The 20,609-nt window shown below is 44.5% G+C and overlaps 1 protein-coding gene across 1 annotated transcript; it reads left to right on the plus strand.

Annotated features, from left to right (window-relative positions):
- Positions 1 to 148: 148 nt before the first annotated feature.
- Positions 149 to 18,224, plus strand: HSDL2 (hydroxysteroid dehydrogenase like 2). Its single transcript, XM_052776479.1, has 11 exons — positions 149 to 280; positions 5,152 to 5,315; positions 5,752 to 5,850; positions 5,977 to 6,091; positions 7,449 to 7,552; positions 8,538 to 8,636; positions 13,683 to 13,877; positions 14,385 to 14,456; positions 15,780 to 15,980; positions 16,529 to 16,657; positions 17,116 to 18,224. Exons 1-11 carry the CDS (start codon positions 264 to 266, stop codon positions 17,226 to 17,228), a joined length of 1,308 nt encoding a protein of 435 aa, XP_052632439.1. The 5' UTR covers positions 149 to 263; the 3' UTR covers positions 17,229 to 18,224.
- The last annotated feature ends 2,385 nt before the right edge of the window (positions 18,225 to 20,609 follow it).

A 20,609-nucleotide genomic window follows, 5' to 3' on the forward strand; every position in this document is an offset into this window, starting at 1 on the left:
GGCCGCCTCCCGCGGCGCGCTTTTCCCGAGGGCCGCGGCTCGGCCGCCGCGGCTCGGCCCCCGCCTCACCGGCCCCGCACCCCGGCGACGACCGCCCCCGCGCCTCACGCAGGCCCGGGCGAGAACCCGGGACCCGCAGCCGCCCTTCACCTCCGCCCGCCCGCTCCGCCCCTCACCGCCGCGGCGGCTGCGCGAAGCGGGGCGGCCCCAGCGGCCCTCCCGGGCCCGCTCCCCGCCCCGGGGCAGCCCGTACCCGCGCCGCCATGCTGCCCAACACGGGGTAAGCCGCCCCAGTCCTCCCCTCTCCTTCCAGCCCCTCCCCGCCCCGCCGGCGCAGACAGCCCGCTCCGCTCCCCTCGCCCCAGGCCCCCGCTTCCCGCTCCCCGGGCGGCGGCGGCGGGCAGAGCCGCGGGGTCGGGGCGCCAGGCTGAGGTAAAAGCCGTGGCTCTTCAGCCATTGAAGGCCTCTCGGGGCGGGGCGGCGAGGCGGGCTTCGGCCGGGGGTTCGGTCGTGGCGGTTTGCTGGACGCTCGGCTCGGCGCCGGTTTGCTTTCCCCTCCGGCCGCGTTGCGCGGGACGGTGCTTACAGGCCCGGGGAAGCGCGCCGTGACACCGGAGGACGGGAACGCTGCCGTGACGGTGGGTTTCCCCCGTGAGGGGTGCGCTGCCCTGCCCCGCCGCGCCCCGCCCCGCAGGCCGCAGCCCGCCGCCCGCCGCCCTGGCTCCTCTCCCGCGGGTTTGTGCGTGGGCTTTGCTCGCACCGCGGGTCACGCCGGTCGCGGGGCGGCCGGCCGGTGCTGGTGTGACGTGCGGTGACGTCAGAAGTCCGGCTCGGGGAGTTTCCCCACGGCGGAGAGGCTGGAAGCGCGTCCAGGAGCTCGGGGGGCGGGTGGGGACTCGCCGAGGTCCTGGAAGTCTTCGTGGGGATCGCTGGTCAGTGTCCGTGCACGGAGGGCTCTGCAATGGGAATAGTTACTGCGGGACTCTCATCTAAGCTGGGTAGTGTTTCTGTAATGGAATCTATATTAAGCTATTTTTCTCGCTCTCTCTCTTAGTCCAAGCCAGTACCTTCTGACCTGGCAATCAAATGTTCTTCCAGTACAGGGTCTTAATTTAGAGGCATTTTCTGCCTTTCTTCATTGCCAGCACTGCTAACAGCCAGGAAGATGAGTTGGTATTGTTTATTCCTGTATGTTATAAACAGGTTTATTCATTAATTTCCTAACGTATGTGTAAGCAAGCAGTAAAAAGTGTCCCTGTTGTGGCCTGCAGGTTTCTGTATTGGCAGTTGTACCTGGTGAGAAAGGAACCTGTCTTATTTTTTCCCCAAGATCCCCAAGACTTGGGGCACAGAGGTGAATTTGACATTTTCTGCCTTATTACCAGAATTCAGCTGCAATGGAAGCAAGAAAGATGTGACCTTCACAATACAGGTCATAAGCAATTTTAGACGAGTAGCATGCTTTAAAAACTTGTGAACTGTTGGACCTCTGAGTGAATTAAGAAATAAATCCTAAGTCTTGCAAGCTTCTCAGCTTGCTTAGCAGAGTAAAATGCTCTAAATTCTGGGCAGTTCTTTTGGGGACACTGAATAAACATTTTAAGAGGTTGGTGCATCTGACTTTGTGGATGCTGTCACACCAACTTGCAGAGGATGAATGAAACTTTTTGAGTGAGACACAATTAGAAGTAAAATCAAGGAAGAAGCAAGAATGTTTAAAAAAAATAATGGGAGTGTGAGAGATCGTATCAAGTCAGCTCAATGATTCAGAGGGGATGAAGTGAAAAAATTTTTCCTGTTAGTAGGGCTTTGCTTATTTTGGTGAACACTATTTCTGTGGGCTGTAGGGACAGAACTGGAGATTGTGGAGCTAGAACTGAAGGAAGGGAGCTCCAGAGAGTGAATGTAGTCAGTGGTGATTGTAAGCCTAGGGAGAAGAAGGAGATCTGTGTAGGCTGGAGATGCAGTTGTGCTGAGAAAAAAGAAGATTTGAGGGTGGTGGCCAGTGTGGGAAAGGTTGGAGGAGAAAGCTAGAGAGAGTGTAACTGGAATGAATAGAATATGTTCCGTGACATTTTGAATAGAATAATAATTTGGGGAAAGGAGTTGAATCTGCGGTGGACTTTTCCAGATTTGATCATCGGATAATTCAAGTCGGAAGGGACCTTGAGAGGTCTGCAGTCCAGCCTCTTGCTGAAAGCCAGATCAGTTGGAAGATCAGACAGGGTTGCTCAGGGCTTTGTCTGTTCGGGTCTTGAAAACTTCCAAGGCTGGAAACAGCTCAGTCCCCTGCTCTGTTGCCTGACTTTCATCGTGGGGAGGACAGTCTGAATCTCTCCAGTTTGAACCTTTCTTCTTTCAGTTTGAAAGGGCTTGTTGTCTCTTATCCTCCTGCGCTGTGCCACAGCATGTATGCTTGGCTCCAGCTCATCAATCGCTGCATAGGTATTGGGGGGCTGCTGCTAGGTCCCCCCAAAGCTGTCCTCCAGGCTGAACTGTCCCTCTCACAGAAATGCTGAGCCTCCAGCCATCTCTGACTCTCTTCATGGAACTTGCTTCCATTTGTCAGCATATACCTTGTATTGAGGGACTCAAAACTCATCACAAGATGTAAGTGTGGTCTTATGCCAAATAGAGGGACATAATCCATTCCCTCGATCTTCTTGTTACAGTGTTCTTGTAGCCTAGGGTGCTGCTGGCTGCTGTTGCCTTGTATTGAGGGACTCAAAACTCGTCACAGGATGTAAGTGGTCTTATAAATGCCAAATAGAGGGGCATAATCCATTCCCTCGATCTTCTGGTTATGGTGTTCTTGTAGCCCAGGGTGCTGCTGGCTGCTGTTGCCAGGCACACTGCTGGCTCGTGCTCAGCTTGCCCTCTGCCATGTGCCCCAAGGCCTTTTCAGGAGAGCGTTCCCTGGCCATTCAGTCCCTAGCCTGTGTCATTGCAGGGACTCCTTCCCAGGTGCAGGACTGTCCATCTGTCCTTGTTGAATTTCACAAGGCTCCTGTTCATCTAGCTTATCGGGGACACTCTGCGTAGCAGCCCTGTCCTTCAAGCTAGTGAATCAGTTGTTGTCCACCCCCAGGGCATTTTGTGATCTCCTTCAGGTTGTTGATAAAGATGTTAAACAGGATTGCTCCAACAATAGAGGTGGTACCCCACTTGCTACTGGTCTCTGGGTAGAGTATGACTTATTAACCACTACTCTCTGAGCTTGATGAACCAGTTAGTTTTTTACCCGTCAGGTTGCGCACCCATCCAGACCAAAATATCTTAAATTGGATGCAAAAGTATTGTGAGAGATGGCATTGAAAGCCTTGCTTTCACCCACCCCATTGAGCAAAGGGTCTGCTTTTACGACTAGTGTAGCAGCAGAAGCCCCTGTGCCCTTGATGTCCTTCACAAGCCTCAGCTGCAGGTGAACTTTGGTTTTCTGGACACCACCCTGACAAGCCGCAGTGATATTTCTGATTCCTCCTTTGTGGCCTGTTCTTGGTCCTGCTCCCTGTATGACACCTTTGTACATAGGAACTGAGTCATGAGTTCGCTGCGTAGTCATGCCGGTCCCTTGGTACATCTACTTGTCTTCCTGAATGGACCACTCTTGCCCCTTGATGGTCTTAAAGCCCCACCAGCTTTCCTCCGCTTCCTTCTCCTTCAGAGCCACAAGGACCCCATTTGCCTCTTCCCTGACTGAGGTGGAGTCTGCTGACCTCCTATCAGTCAGTTGGTTGAAGGTAGAAGCCAGGTCCTGGCCTTATTTGGCTGAGTTTTACAGTCTGACTACATATTCCAGCGATGAACTTGCCTCAGTGTGTGCGTGACTTGACTCCCAGCAGCAGTTTTTTGTGATTTGCTGTGCTGTTTTGAGATTTTTCTTCCTGTGCCTCTCTAGGACCCAGTTTTGCAGAGGAAAGCTGTTTGAAATGGCACCTGCAGGGCTTCCTTGACTTCCTGGGACCCCGCAGATGCCTAACCATGCCTTTGCAGGGGAAGATCCCTCCCACTCCCCGCACCATCCCTGTTTTGTGCCTTCTGAAGCCAAACACCCTCCTAGAGAGTGTTTTAGAGAGGGATGCTCTCGGATTGGAGGGAAAAAAACAGACCTGGAGAAACAGTAGTAAGTCAAGTCTGGCCCAGACTGAAAGAAAAACTAATGCAAACTTGAAAGCTGGTGTATAATGTTTGTGATGTGAGTGAAAAGTGAAGTTGCTCTAGCGCATAGTTTATATGCATTCTCTAACTGGAGTGGAAAACTTGGACCTCTTGTTTTTTTCCACTGAGTTGTGGAAAGCAGCACAAGCTTTATGCAGAACACTGAAGTGCATGTTACTTCATATGGAAAACCTGTCATCTAAGAGGCTTTATTGTCAAATACGTTTTAAACTGGAGTTGATCTTTTGCTTTTCAAAAATTCAGTGACATTGTTTGTGTAAGCCAGACACCCTTCTGACACTCTAAAACTTGTTAGTTTTTCCAGAGGTTTTGATTGGACCCATTTTGGGGGGGACCCATTGGATTAGATGTAGTTACTGGGCAACTTGAGTTTAGTGTAAAACCTTTAAGAGAAATAATTGTCATTTATGAAAATCAAGTTTTTGGCACTTTTGTGTGGCACCCTGCATTAGTGTTGTGGTTCTGGACTTGAACTTTATGCCACATTGAGACAGCAGCTGTTTCTGTTTAGAAGGGTGTGTCTAGTAAATTAGAGAGAGCTATGTAGTTGTGTTGTCTCCTTAGAAAATGGCATTTCATTTTTACAACTTACTGCTTTTCCAATTTTGGCGAACATAGCAGCTCTGTTGTAAACAGTGTGTTGGGCCGTTTTACAAAAAGGGAGAAATGTAATTGGGTGACCTGTGTAACCGTGTTGCTTTATAGTGTTTGCAAGCTTGGGGAATGGTCTTGCTTTATAGTGTTTGCAAGCTTGGGGAATGGTCTTACCTTTGGCGGTACTCTACTTTGCTGTACTGTAGCCATTTCTTTTGTATATAGGGGTTGCTTTCTTAGTAAAACGATGAAGGCATTTGTCTGGTTGGAAGACTGTGCTAATTAGTTTTGCCCTTAAAGAATGCTAACAGTCAATGATTTACAAGTTTTGCTTTGTTCTCTTTCTTCTTTACCCTTCACTTCCCCCTCCACCTTTAGGAAACTAGCAGGATGCACTCTCTTCATCACAGGCGCAAGCAGGGGCATTGGCAAAGCCATTGCTTTGAAAGCTGCCAAGGATGGTGCAAACATTGTGATAGCTGCCAAGACAGCTGAGCCCCATCCTACTCTTCCAGGGACTATCTACACTGCTGCAGCAGAGAGTAAGTTGTAATAAATGAGGGTGGGCTTCAGGTGCTGGGCTGAGTGTATGCCCTAGCTTAATTGTCATACCTGAGTGGAAAACTGTGTAAACTCTCTTAGCTCCAATTCACCTTTAATAAAATAAGCTTAGTGCTTCTCTTGCTTCCCAGGAATGCTGGGAGGTATCAAAATATTACTGTAATGAAGATGTGTGTGTATGGATGTGAAAATGCTATGTTACTTGGGATGTATGTGTATACCATACACATTCTCAGTATTAAGATTTGGTTTTGGCTTCCCTGTTCTTTACGCAACATGTAAAAAGGTCGCAATTTGAGAATGCGATTTTCAATGCCTTCTTGAAACATGTCATTGAATGGGAGATTCTCAGTAGGTTTATGCTATTTGTTCCATCTGAGAGCAAATTTTTAAATGTTTAATTTTATAATTGTGCAGTTGAGGCGGCTGGAGGAAAGGCTTTGCCATGCGTTGTTAATGTGAGGGAAGAACAGCAAATTATTAATGCCGTGGAGAAAGCTGTGAAGACTTTTGGAGGTATGCTGAGGTGTTGGGGAGACATTAACAGGCAGATTGTTCAAACAATAAGAGAAAAGAACAGCCTGCCTTACTTGTGCTTTTTATCTTTAAATGCTAACATGAAATGGCTTATTTTAAAACCAGGGATTGATATTTTGGTGAACAATGCAAGCGCCATCTCTTTGACTGGCACTTTGGAAACAGAAACGAAGAAGGTCAATCTTATGATGGATGTCAATGTACGAGGAACCTACCTTACGTAAGTGCTGAGAGAAGGAAGGAAAGTAAAAACAAAATGCATTATGTTATCTCAGTTTTTCTGAGGAATTGTGTAGCTGTCTTGCTGCCGTAGAGTCGAAGTGCAGTTATTCTACATGTGCTCACAGGAAATTGCTCAGTTATTGGCCAACTGATTTGAAATTAGTATTTGCAAGAATTAATTACAAGTTGGAGTAAACAGGAACCTTACTGCTGTAGTCATTAAGTGTTCACAAACCTCTCCATGCAGGTAGGAAGCAGAAACTAGTTTATTTCAAATGGAGCTCCAGCTTGGCTGTGCTAAATGGTGTCTGCCCTTTCATTTCAAGCAAAATTACTAACTCTTTGCGTACATCAAGTGCAACATCTTGTTTGTCAGCTTCCTTCTCATAAGCTTCTTTCTCATCTTTAGAGACATTATATAACTTAACCATAGTTAGAAATGCTAAAGATGTAACTTAACGATCTAAAGTGTTCTCCGCCTGCTTTCAGCTTATCAATCCTATCACTTACTTAAATTAACAGACCAAGATTTGATTTCACAATTCCTGTGGTCCTTATTTTGCTCATTTTTTGGAAATGGATTCAGTAGGTGGGATAAGTGATAGGATTGATAAGCTGAAAGTAGGTGTCCCTTCTGTGGCTGATAGTATGTGTGGGTCCTGTTGAAATGTATGATTAGTAGGTCAGTAGTGTAGTCCACTGCGGTGCTGTTCTCCCTGTGAAGCTTGATTAAAAATTCTCCAGCCGAAATGAAATGCAAACTGTACCCTAGTGCTAGAAGTGAAGTCAAAAGACAGTTTCTGTAAAGTAAAAGTTACTATTTACAGATATGTGTAAATTCTAAGTTGAATGAAATAGTGAGTCTTCCAGTCAGCAAAGAATAGGTTTTCAGTTTTAATTGGAATATTCACTATACAGTATTATTTCTTTAATGTGGTTTTAAAGAATAAACAGGTATGGGATCAGAAGAGAATATATTTATGACTAAATGATGCTCTGCACTGTTAATTTTGCTTGTTGCCTCATAGTGTTTTGTTGCCCCTACCAGAACTATTACAAGGAGATAATGGCTTCTGAGCATCTGGAAAATCAGCATTAGTAGGTGCTGCTGCACTATTTGGACAATGTGGTCCAGTTAGCCCGAATGAATACCAAGCCTGACATAAGTGAGCTAGGACATTTTTTGTTGTTGTTGTTCCTTATGTCAGTTAAATAATTGATACATGGGCAGGGTCTCAGCTTAGTATTGGACTTCCATGAAAATGAAAATACTGGTCTGCTAGTGTGGTTTTTACTGTAATTATAGGTGTTCCATAAAATAAGAGGTGACTGATTTGTCTGCATCTATCTTTCAGGTCTAAAACATGCCTTCCCCACTTGAGGAAGAGTAGGAACCCCCATATCCTGAACCTCAGCCCACCTATGAATCTGAATCCCATGTGGTTCAAAAATCATTGTGGTGAGTAGCATTCAGAGCCTTTGTTGTTATTTTTTGAGAACCACATAAATACCTGGTGAAATGTACAGAAGTGCCAGCCCAGTGTATCTTTAGCACTATATACAGACTGGTACTAACAGTTCCCCAGAGTGTTTTGTACGTAACCTAAAAGAAATCATTTTGTGGGAAAACATAGTGCAGGTTTCATGGCCTAATACGTCCTTTATGTTTTCAAGAATGTTTTCAAGGTAAGAGTCTGTGCTTTTTCATGGGAATTCTTAAGACTACAAAATATTTTCTGTTCCAAATAGAGATTGATCCCAAAATCTATTTTCTTACCGACTCAGCTTCACATTTGATTTAGTAGAGATAAAGCTCAATGTTGTCTTTTAAAATGGAAATTAATTTTGAGGGGGGAAAGGGAACCCATTTTGTCTTGAGGTTAATGTTGCTCATTTTAAAGCTGTAAAAAAAAAATCCTTTAAATTTTGGACACTTGTCATATAAAACTCCTCCAGCCAGTCGCAGTTCTTTCCCCCAAAAAGTTTCTCTTCTCAAAATAAATGACAAGGGTTAATAATATTCTCCCTGCCCAGCCCTCACTCCCCACCCCACCCCCACCCACCCACCCCGCTTTTCTTTTGTTTTCTGTAGAATACTAGTTTGGTCATTAGCAGCATACCTTAGGTCTCTTGAATAAATTGAGCACTCTTGTCAGCGTGCTGTGTGTAAAAAGCACAACAAAACCACCATATAGCTAGGCTTCAGTTGTTTTTGTCAAAACGTGTAGCACTCATTTTATTTGTAGTGAAAAAAGGCAGACTACAGTTTGTATCTGGTGGGGGTGGTGGGGAGAAGGGAGAGATTTTGACTCTGGGAAGATACTGTTTTGTCCCCCAAAACTTTGTTTTCCTTATAAACACATCATTTGTTTTTCTTTCCTTCATAATTAAAGTTCTGTTGATGGAGTGTAAATTTTTATATTTTTTTATGCTTCTTATCTTAGCTTATACTATTTCTAAATATGGGATGTCCATGTGTGTCTTGGGAATGGCAGAAGAATTTAGAGGAGAGGTTGCTGTCAATGCTTTATGGCCTAAAACAGGTGATTTTTTTTTTTTTTGGTAATGGTACTAAAATAATGACTTTCTGTATTTTTTCTTCTACAGCTTGTTTTGTTTCACTTTGAATATATTTCACACTTCTTCTGGAATTGATTCAGGAGACTGAGCAGTTATTTTGCATATTCTTTGTTCATCCTGCATGAGTGCTGGTTTTCATTCCTAGTTCTCACTAGACCGTTGCCGCTTTAATCCAAACTCATCTTCAGCTAGTTTGCAACCCATTCAACCCTTTCATTTGGCTTGTCTGCTCTTTCTCATGCACCCAAAGTTTTGATTTGGACAGAATCACAAAAGCATTAGCATGCTTTCATTAGTAGGTATTAAATGTTTGTGTATGTAGTACTATTTAGAATTCCTTGCTAGTTAAATTGCCAGAGCATAGATGGAACCGACAAGATATGTACCTCTGTAAATGCATAAATAATTAAGAAAAACCCTGTTCCTACAAGTTTTGTTGCATTGGGCCATCAAACGGTTGTTCACAGAACCATCTGCTTGCAAGTCACAGGAAATTAAAGAGCTCTATGGAAGAAAGGCAACTTGATGCTCCCATGTTGTATTAACTGCAGTTTGTTGTCTGTAGGTCAGTGAGGATCAGGGCTGCTGTTTGAGGTCTGGGCTGCTGTTTGAGGTCTGGTCAGCTGTTTGCCAAAGAGGCCAGTCTCTTCACCCCAAATACATCTATGTGCAGAAACGATACTGATGTTAAAATCAGTGAAGACAGAGGGTAATCCTGCCCTTTAATGGCGTTAGCCCAGTCATTGTGTTATGAAACATTACAACAGCAGAGTTTATTCCCTTAACTAGTGGAGGGACAGAAGAAGGAATAGGAAATAAAAATATGAACCAAGATCCTCTTCTGGGGCTAGTGCTCCAGTGTAGGAAGTGTTTGTACCCAGACACTTTTCAACATTTTCCTGTTAGGAGTTGCAGGCCCCTTTTAACTTCTAGTGTGAACTAGAACTCTCTGATTTTTCTTCCTCTAAAGTGAGGAATATGAGCAAGACTTAATTATTTCAGACAAAATCAGCTGAGTTTCTTTGCTTAAATACTCTAGGTAATACTCAGTTGAACACTTGGGTTAGTATGTCTGACAAACCTGGTCCTTTTTCATTGTTCTGGATGCTTGCATCCTAAATTCTTCCAGTAAATGGATGCCTCATAATTCTGCTCACACTATGAGTTTTACCCATAGAAATATTTTGGTCTGCTCACACTATGAGTTTTACCTATAGAAATATTTTGGTAAGGGATTGACTTTTTGAACAGTAATTATATCATTCATGATAGTTGCATCATCAGAAAACCTGTACTGTCTATTTTGAAGAGGATAAGCTCTTCATCTTTGATGTACTGAAGGCAGCTGCATGTGTAACTTCAGGGTCTGGATTGCCTTTCTGTCAGTGGAGTGGAAGCTAACCTTTCAGGTTTTGGGTCTCTGTTGTTTTTTTTTTTTTATTTCTGAAGGAGTTAGAAGAAACATGCACTTGTTTCCATATACTTGCTTCTTGAGTGCTCCAGGGAAACCTCAGAAAAGTTTCAATGGAGATTTCCCAGGATCTATCTTTGTCATCTGAAATAGAGCCATGAAACTTGGTTCATAAAGCCTTTAGCTCCCTAGACCTCATGCTCATCCTGCCTGGCTTGTCCCTAAAATGCCACTGCTAAATGGGTTTTACATCTCCTCAGAGTCCTGTATGTAGGAGTAATTTGGTTTTCCATTAGGAGAAGTGATCTTTTACCTACCATTCTGTGTTTTTTGGTCACTGACTAAGTAATGTAAATTGTATAGGAGAGTTAGGAACAGTGAAGGAATTAATCCAGAGTATCTCATTCAGACAGAGACATGGTATCAAGCTGCAGACAACATTACTAATTTGACTTACTTTCTCACACAAAAGGTGTTGCAAGATTACCTGTGTCTTGTAAATGCACATACTTACATGCTGCATAGGCACACTATGTGCACCCTCCACAGCTTTCAGATTCTTCAGCTCCTTCTCTCTGTGATTCTGGATACGCTGGAGAAAACATCCACTACTGTTGTGGAAACGAGTTGGTGGTTTTATGGGTCCCAATGTACTGTTGAGAGCTAAAGAATTCTTCCTGCAGAGACCAGCTGGTTATACTAGGTCTTTATTTTGCAATGTAGGTGTTTTCCCCCACCCATCTGAGTAATTCAGACTCTTGTGTTTCATGGCAAGGGAAAACAGAACCTAGGAGAATTTGTCCACCTGCTCACAATGAAAAATTTTTCAGAGGGATGGCTAACCTTATAGGCAGAAGTTACATTAAGTGTTAAGTTGCATAGTTGAATACATTATTTCTTTCCAGTGTTTGCATATGCTGTAGCACTCCAAATGTCAGTAACAGTACCAGTGCCCCAGGTATGGTCTGGTATTAAAGGATGTCTGTGATGGTATTAATTAAACTTCTACAAAATCTGACATTCTTATTGGGGCGGAAACCCAAACCAAAGAAAGCAGTATGTTTTTCTTGTGTGCTAGAGTGCCACTGTGTCCTTGGTAACATATTTGTACCTGCTAAAATAAGTAAGAGGATAACACTGCAGAAGCTGGCACTTGTTACAGAGTGCAGTTAATATCTGTTCCCCTCAGGAACCTGCAGAACATGAGGCTTGGAAGTGCAGGAAGATTTAGTTTACAAATGACAATAGTATATTCTAATAATATACTCTGTGAGATGCTGCAAAGTAATTTAAAAAGTAATTAAGCTTTCTATAAAATCAAAGGTATGCAGACAGACCTTTGTATTTGCTGAATCCATTCTTGCTCATTTGGTTTAAGACAGTTAGAAACATTAGATGAGCTCTTGAAGTTTGTATAAATCAGTGATGCCTCTGTGAAAACTGATGTGCCCCCAAGTATAAAAGAGAATAATAATGTGCAAATTCTCCAGTACAAAAAAACGTTCTTTCAAAAGGCTTCTCTTCCGAAAGTGAGAAAGTTAACTACTTTCCTGTGGTCGCCAGGGAGAGGGAGTTACAGGCTTCCATGGTATCTAAAATACAGTTGCAAATTTCTTAATTAAAAAATCCACTATAATCTCATACAAATGTGATTAGCCTCAGTGCTAGTATGGATGCCACTATCTGTTGATTAATCCGACTCTTTAAACATGTGAAAGTATGCTGGTAATAAGAAGCCAGGAGCTCTCCATTTATCTAAAAGTGAAAGAGGAAGCCTACGAAAAGGGCAAGGGGCAATCCTGTCACCAAGAGTGCGTATGAATAATAGAGGTGTCCTGGGGCAGAAGTGGAAGGCTCTTTGTGTGCATTAGAGGAAAACCAGCAGCACTTTATATGAAATAGGTGGAACAATGTGCAGCCAGACTATGAGGCAGTACCTGTTTAAAACCTTTTTGCCTCAGTCTGTGCACATAGGCTTACTGTGCTCAGAAGAACAGTAGTTGACACTAACAGAGAAGCAGCAGAAGCATGGGCCAGGAAAAGTGAACAGGTTAATGAATCCTCAGAATAGTGGAATATATTCAGGACAACAGAACCTGGTAAATTTCATCAGAGTATCTGACAGAAATATTCTCTGAACTGTTGATAGTTATTTAAAAAAAAATTTAAGAATCTTGCAGGACAGATCACATTTCAGAGGACCAAAGAAAGGCAAATTTATTTCCTAAAAAATCAGCAAAAGATCTAGGGGGACCTAGGTGTATGTACAGTATAAACGATATGTACAGTATAAATCTATTGGCCACTTTTTATTTAGGCGCATATTTATAGCGGTTCAGTTGATTTGAAAAAAAGAAGCTTAAGATGGTCAAAGGTAAATGAAACGTAGGGGCTAATCCTCACCATAGAAGAGTAAAACACAGGAGTCAACGAGGCCATCTACCCACTGTTGCACTTTCCAGAAAACACTTTGTCAGGATCTCCCTGGCCACCATTGAAGACTGCAGTCATTTTTCCCAGTTCCTACTTTGGAAGGTGGATGGTCCAGCTCAGATAGGTGCGTCCTGCACGGTGCTTATTCCTTGCTTCTTAACGGATGTTGGAATAATTTCTGCATCAAAGCTGCCGTTACTTTGTGTGGAATGGAAACACGGAAAAGAGGACAAAAGTGATTTAAAATCAGGTTTAAACTTCCACCTCTAGGATCTGCCAGTCTCAGGTGTAGGAGAGGATTTGCGAATCTGTCCCAAAACCTGGGGGCGGAGTGTAGAGTCTTAAACAGCAGATGGGAAAAAGTCATGAAGCAGAACTGTATGAGGAGAAAACAGTAACATGGCGAATGCCAAAAGCTACAACCAAACAGCCGTTCTGTGGAAGAGGATGAAAGAAAAATGAAATAGATACCTCAGCCTGGAAGAGCAGATTACAGACTTAGACTGGAACATGCCACAGTGTTAGTAGCTCCCTTGCAGGAAGCATAAAGAAGACTAATGGAATGGTGCAGAACTTAGTAGAATTGGTTAATAAAACAACCAGAAGATTAGGAGATCTGGATTTTATTCTTGGTTCTAACACAGCCTTTCTGCGGACTGTTGAACCAGTTATTTGGGGGTTTGCTATTTGGTTTCTCATTAACTTAGGAGAGACTCTTTGGTATCTCATGGGAGTTATTACAAGGCTAAAATTAAGCATCAAGATTTTCAGTGTGATAATCACCAAAGGAGATACCTCTGAATGGCTGATGTATCATATATTCACTTTGAGAAAAATAGTTGTCCTGTTAGTTTTTCATCTCCTGAATAACCTAGAGGAAATCCATGGTGCAGGGCGGGGGGGTGGGTGCACTGATAAAAGGAGAGAGGGATGTGAATGTCATAAAAAGTCCTGCCCATTATTCCACTTTTTGGTTCCTTTAATAGTTTTCTTTTTTTACTGGTGCTTGTAGAGGATTCTTTGTTGGTTAGTAGTATTTCATAGCTTTGTCTTCCTACAGGTCCCTTTGGCCTGAAAGGAAGACAGTTTGTGTGCTTGCTAAAGAAATGTGAATTTCGTGTTGTCAGTGTTAAAGCTTTATTTTCTTACTCTCCAAACTTTATAGCCATACATACAGCTGCTATGGATATGCTCGGAGGACCTGGAATAGAAAAACAGTGCAGGAAAACTGACATCCTTGCAGATGCTGCATATTGCATTTTAACAAAACCAAAAAGTTTCACTGGAAACTTCATTATTGATGAAGTTCTGCTGAGAGAAGAAGGAGTTAAGGATTTTGATGTCTATGCAATTGCACCAGGTAAAACAGATCTTTAAGATTAGGAATAAGTCCAGGAAGGAGTGAAGGCTGTATGGAGAATATTAATATAGTTCTGTTTCTAGGGGCTTTTAAATTAGTCTGTAAAAAGTTGCTTTGCCTCAGCTTTCAGAACATGCCTTCCTGGCAAGCACATATGAGTCCACTGAGATTCTAATCATCAAGTGCCTATTAAATTAAAAAAATACTTTAATGAAAAGAAAATGTACCTGCACTGTAGATGTATATATTGCTATTTACCGCTAGTGAGATAGATTTTTTTTTTTTTTTTTTTTTTTCCTCCTTCAAATGTTTTTCATTGCAACTTAAGAGGCTTCTAGGTCAGATTTTAAATGAACCAAACTCTAAACATGTTATTTCATGCTTGTCTTTCCTTCAAATTGTAGTTTATTTACTTATAAATTTGGCTGTAGTTTTATATGAAATGGATTCCTGTTTGTGCTGTTCCACTTTACTTGGACTTACTATTACATTTTTCCTGCCTTCTAGGTCACCCCCTGATGCCTGACTTTTTCTTGGATGTTGCAACTGACATGACAGCCATGAAACAAGAAAGATATGGTAGGGAAAGCGATGTGTGTACAAGTCGATCATTTCTGACAATAATGAATGCCATCTCTATTTCAAGTTGTTTTTTCTTTTTTCTTTTCTCCCAAGAGATTGGGCACCATTCAAGCTATTTGACAAAAACCCTTTTCTCATTTGGAGGGTATGATTTATGGAAGTGACTCTGTACTTAAAGCTAGGGAAGAAATGTTTCCTCTTGCAGGACTTTCAGGGTATAAAATCAGTTCCTTATTTTGAAGAATCCTTTTTTAACCGTCTGAGTTGTGGCAGTATGAAGGTCACAGGCAAATATTGCTGGAAAAAGAAATTAAATGGCAAACAGCACATTTTGCAGGAGTGTCATATGATCTGTCTTGATAAATTTATACAAAAAACAGTCTCTGTTGCTTTGTACATGAAACTCGCGTGATTTACAGTCTCTGAGACAAAATGCAGAAATCTTTTTTTAGAAAAGCATCATTTTTGCTTTTGCAGAATTGTAGTGTGTCAAGTTGGAGGGCAACTAATAACGCTGAACAGGTTTTGTAGGAGTGCCAAAATAGGGATAAGAGAAAGGCAGAGGAGGCAAAGTTTGAACAGAGTCCCTTTCCCTTGAAAATACTGTTTGAGCAATCGCACGAGGACTGTTCTGCAGGGACGGATGGTGTTAGTTCCCTGGGCCTCCCAATGCTGGTTATTTAGTAGGGGCTCACAGGATACTCCTAACAATTTTTGATACTTAAGCCACCTAAGAGACTTTCTACAACATTTTTAGGGGGTGTTCAACTTGATCAGCCTTGTAAAAATTGCAAACGCTGTCCTTTATTGTTAACTGTACATGTTCACTGCAGTATAGTAAAATGCTGATTAAAGCAGTGAATTGATTTACAGCTTAGAAGCCTTTGCAGAAGAATTAGTGAAAACATCCATGTTCTTAGCAAGATAGACAAGACAGAAGTATTTTGAGGTGAAAGAGTTGTTTATTAAAGGCGCTGGTTTTTTTTTTTTTGAGAGTGCTGTCAGGAGCGTATGGATTGCATTAGAAAACAATGTGCTGTGTAAGCCTTTGTAATGAACTGTGAACAATCAGAATTAGAATTTTTTTTTGATGTATTAGGAAGTGAAATATATTGCAGAATTACCTTTAGTGGTCTACACCTGTTCAGATTCCCAGGTGCAAAACCCATCCTTTATCAGTATTGATACTGAAATGGAAAAATACTCATTTTCCCTACTGGGAAGTTTAAATCTTTTCAAACGGAATTCTCTAGGCATGTTTCTATACGCAGTTTTAAAGTGTTTTGCATCTGAAAGAGAAAAATAATCTCTTTCTTATAGGTGCTTCCCAAGCATTCAAAGAAGAGAGGAAATTAAGCGGATCCCAGCATGAAGGACCAGGTGGAGCTACGGTTAACACAGAACCTGTGGCTCCAGCCAAGCCGTTGAGTCCTGTTGCAGAAACATTCAGAGTTATTCAGGGGGCAGTGAGCGAAGAGTATGTGAGAAGTACTCAGGGTGTCTTTCAGTTTGAATTATCTGGTAAGACCATCGCTTGTAAAACCTTCCCGTGCTCACGCTCCTAGCAAAAGGCGCTCGGTGTTTTCAGGCAGAAACACTCACCTTTTCAAGCTGATCCGGGAACAGACCCCCTTTCGTTCTGTTCTGTGTGATGCTCCTTCTCAGGACCAGCTTCAGCACACGCAGGAAGCTGCTGCCGCTGCCGGCATAGGCGGGCAGGCTTTGTCGCAGTGCTGGCCCTGCCGCACAGGGTTAGCGTGACGATAGACAGGGGTGCTCACAGGGTCATGTTAAGAGCACCGGCTGCCACCAGCTCTGTCAGCAAAGTGCTGCCGTCGGGCGCGTCTGCCCATGTCCCCGGTCCGTGGTGCCGCAGGGCGTCTGCCAGAGGCTGGCTTTGCCTGCACGCAGGACGTGGGGCAAGTGGTAACTTCTTGCGGAGCACTGCCAGCGTACGTACTATGGAGTAACTGCTCCAAAGGGACACGGCGGCGTCCGTCTGGCAGGGAGGAGTAGGGAGGGCACAGCGCTCTTTGCTGCCTTGTCACCTCTCCCCACTGTCTGTTCAGGTGATGACGGAGGCACTTGGTACATCGACCTGAAAACCAAGGGCGGCAGCGCCGGTTTTGGAAAGCCTCCTGTGACGGCCGATGTGGTTATGAGCATGTCGAGTGCCGACTTTGTGAAAATGTTCACAGGTGAGTGACAAAGGCATTTGCCAGGGCGGACGCAGGTGCCGGTGCCCAGAAAACCTTCTGCTGATGGGCGAATGGACAGCCTCCTCGCTTCGTGGTCCTGGGATGGAGGAGCTTTCGGTTTTCCACAGCGCAAGTGAAAGTGTAGGGTAGAACTCCTCGGATTTTTCTGAACTCTGCTGTTCTGTGAGCAGCAAGAGCACAAAAGCTTATACTGCTTTTGTTAACCAGGTACTGAAATCCTAGCCGCGAGTGTAGCTTCAGAAAGAATCCAGTCGATCTGTTGGACTTGCGGTTCTGCACATCTCTAATCTGTGTCTCCTAAATGTGCACTGCTTTTACAGCAGAACTTGGTAGCAATATAGCTGCTAGGTCTCGCTGTAGTGGCATTACATTTTCCTGTGCACGGGCTGTCTCCAGTTCCTTTTTCTTTTTCTGATGGTTCTGTGTCTTCTTTTTAGGTAAACTAAAGCCAACCCTGGCCTTCATGTCAGGAAAATTAAGGATTAAAGGTAACATGGCGCTAGCAATAAAGCTCGAGAAGATGCTGACACAGCTCAACTCTAAACTGTGAGGGGAAGCCGTTACTAGCGCAACAGTGGCCTTTCATATATAACTGCAACGCTGTTTTAAAATGGTACTCCTCGTTTTTCTCTGATGCAATATAATAAGTATGGATAAAATGTGAGATTTTAAAAAAATAACTCCATCTAATGAAGACAAGAAACTGTTTGTGATTAAACTAACTTCTCAAGAATACAAGTATTAGGTTCCAGGTGTTTTTTTTACTTCTGCTCCTCTGGATCAATGCAGGACACCTGAAGTGAGTTTCTTCCCACAATGTTGCTTGCACACGTCCCATAAAAAAGGGGGAGCAAATGTCACCCTGCAGACCTGTTTCTGTGATAGAAGTGCCATGCAGAGATTCCTGAGCTGGCTTAGAAGTGGAAGCAATACAGTCAATTTAGCAGGGCCCCAATTACCCTAGTAAATGGACATCTCAAATTTTTTTTTTTTTTTGCTTTCCTGAGTTTATTACCTCCACTAGTTCTTATACCTCTGTATTGCACTGAGTTAGGCTGTAGAGACATACCGAGTGATCCTGACTGCCACAGACAAGGTACTGCCTTCCACAGCACCTTCATGTAGCATTACAAGGATTAACCTACATCACTGCAGCCAGCCACTTCCCCTTCCTTCCCTTTGGCAGGTAAAGATTGAAGCTCACTTGTGAAAGGACACATGCCCCCACTCTCTAAGTGGACAAGTGCACACATGGTCTGTAACTTGTGTGACGGCATCCGGAAAGCCCGATGCACTAACATCTTAAAATGTTTATTCAGTGTCCCCAAAAGGACTGCCCAGAATTTAGAGCATTTTACTCTGCTAAGCAAGCTGAGAAGCTTGCAAGACTTAGGATTTATTTAATTCACTCAGAGGTCCAATAGTTTACAAGTTTTTAAAGCATGTGCTCATCTAAAATTGCTTATGACCTGTATTGTGAAGGTCGCATCTTTATCGCTTCCATTGCAGTTGAATTCTGGTAATAAGACAGAAAATGTCAAATTCATGTCTGTGCCTTGCAATCTCAGGGATCTTGCGAAAAATGAAGATGGGTTCCTTTCTCACCAGGCACGAGGGGCAGGGGGTGCAGAGGGAGGGGGCAGCTTACCCTGTGTTGGGCAGCATGGCAGTGCAGGTAAGGGCTGCCCCAGCGGGATGGGGCAGCAGTGTTGGGCTGTGTGACTGTTCCAGCCCAGCACCCCGGCTGGGCTGCACTCAGCAGCGTGCTCTTCCCTCCCTGACGGGTAGCGATCTGTCTTCAGCTGAGCACCCAGCATGGCTGTCGGCTTGGGGCACCCTGCAACGTCCGCGTGCCCACTGAGCAGCCCTAGCTGCCTGCCCCTGCTGCGTGTGCTGCTGGTCCCAGGGGGGCCTGTCCAAAGGTTTCAGTCTCCACCGGGCGGTGTCTGCCTCCCACCCCCATCCTGGTGCCTGGGTTGGTAACTGCTCTGTCCCTGGCCACTGACCAGAGCAGTGTCAGTCCGCGTGGTCCTGCCGGCTGAAGGAGAGCAGGAGCACTGGCATGCACTGGGACATGGAAGCAAAGGCTGCGTGTGGAATAGGAGTGCAAGAAGATCCAGCACTGGAAACCAGACTCCTCTGGAGGAGACCGAACATCTGAACCGATGGTGCAATAACGCACGCATCGTACTGCCTGCTGCAATACAATAAAGAAGTGTGTATGCTCTGCCTCTCTACGAAGCAGAAACCCCTACGGTGAAAAAAACCAAAGAGCAAATAATGTGTCACGACCCGGGCTGAAGAAACCAGGGAGAGGTCCTGGTGAATTCGGAGTTCCCCCGGGCTGAATTAAGGTGAAACGACGCCAAACGGTAAGTTAAACCATGGCAGAAGCAAACTGCACTTGGAAGGCGTTAACAGCAGGTGGCGGGGTTTCTCAACAGGAATTGGCATGAAACTAGCTCGGTAACCATATACATCAATTCAGAGAAGAAGGAGATCCCTCCTGTTGGGTCAGGAGGTTCAGAACAGACCCCCTTGCTTTCCAGACTCCTTCTCAGAGAAGGACCCAGGGGTGGCTGGATCCACTTTTAGTCTCAGGCTGGGTCAACAGTTTTATGTCTTAAGGGGATGAGGTGTAGGGGTTATGGGAAAGGAGAGAGCAAGACAGAGGAAAAGAGAACGATTTCCCCAGTCCTGGGTCCAGTGTTGGTACAGCCAGCTGAGGGGTCCGGTTCTGGTGGGCATACACACGTGGGGCTTCAGTTTGTTTCCTTTTGTCATCTCCTTGCCACTTCTTCAGGTGAGCACTCGGACTCATTAGGCTAATTAGGTGTCGTGCGGTTTGTGCTTTCAGAACCTTCGGGAAATGGGTCGGTGGGCTTGGGGGTCGTTTGGGGAGTAACTTCTCCTTCCCTGCAGACATGACCGTTGTCTGATCTTTGGCCATACATGGTGAGCTGCCCTGCTCAGCACATCAGAACATGGAGCTGTGGACCCTCTGGCACAGCCTCCCCATCCTGTGCTGATGTCCTGGTCCTGTGCTGGCCTGTGCTGATGGCCTTCTTTTCACCCGTGGTTCCTGGCTAGGCAGGGTTCCTTGTTACGCAGAGTTTGTCGTTAAGTGGCACTTGCCCCACCACAATGTTTGAGACATTGACTCACTCATTGTCTCTCATAATGCCTCAGGACTGCTTTGGGCTTGGATCTGGAGAAAGCAGCTATTAGCTGTGGCTTGTTCTGGCCTGGATTTGAGGTAGACTCTACTGAATGGAGACTGCTAGAGACAGAACCTTTGGGAAGCTTTGCTGTGCAGTCTGAGGGGATGATGGTAGCAGATCCCACAGCTAAGAACGTGGCGAAAGTGTTTCACATTGATACCTAAGGACTGGTGCATACGCTGCTGCTCTCCCGGTGGGATAGACAGCAGACTGGCACAGCCCAGTGTACAGGTGGGTATGGCTGGGGAGGAGGCCACTCCAGCTGTATGAACCACAGCTGTGAGGAGAGCAGGGGTGGCTGTGTCAGAGGACATAAGCCAACCTGAGATTAGATAGGGGCCTACACAGAATGAAAAGAGAATTTTGCTGCTGGCCTTCCTCAGAACTGCGTGCTGGGAAACAACTAATAGGAGTGAATTTTAATGTCTTCCTCTTGAGGAACTCTCAGGGGCGTTGAGGTGTTGGACTGCATCTTTTTTCCCAAATATGAAACCTTTTTATCTTGAAAAACTAGGTAGTAAAGTAACTCTCGGGAACAACACTCACCTGCAAAACAGCATGGGTTTTGTTTTCCATAATGCAGTTCAAGCCTATTGGCCTTTGTGTGTAGACACCCATTTATCACCTTCTGTGGAGTCGAGTGGTTTGTAACAGGCTTTCGTTCTCTGCTGGATGGGCGAAGTTTCGCTTTGACCTGAACTCGGTTCTGG

The sequence above is a fragment of the Harpia harpyja genome, chromosome Z, assembly GCF_026419915.1.
Source record: "Harpia harpyja isolate bHarHar1 chromosome Z, bHarHar1 primary haplotype, whole genome shotgun sequence".
NCBI classification, from domain to species: domain Eukaryota; kingdom Metazoa; phylum Chordata; class Aves; order Accipitriformes; family Accipitridae; genus Harpia; species Harpia harpyja.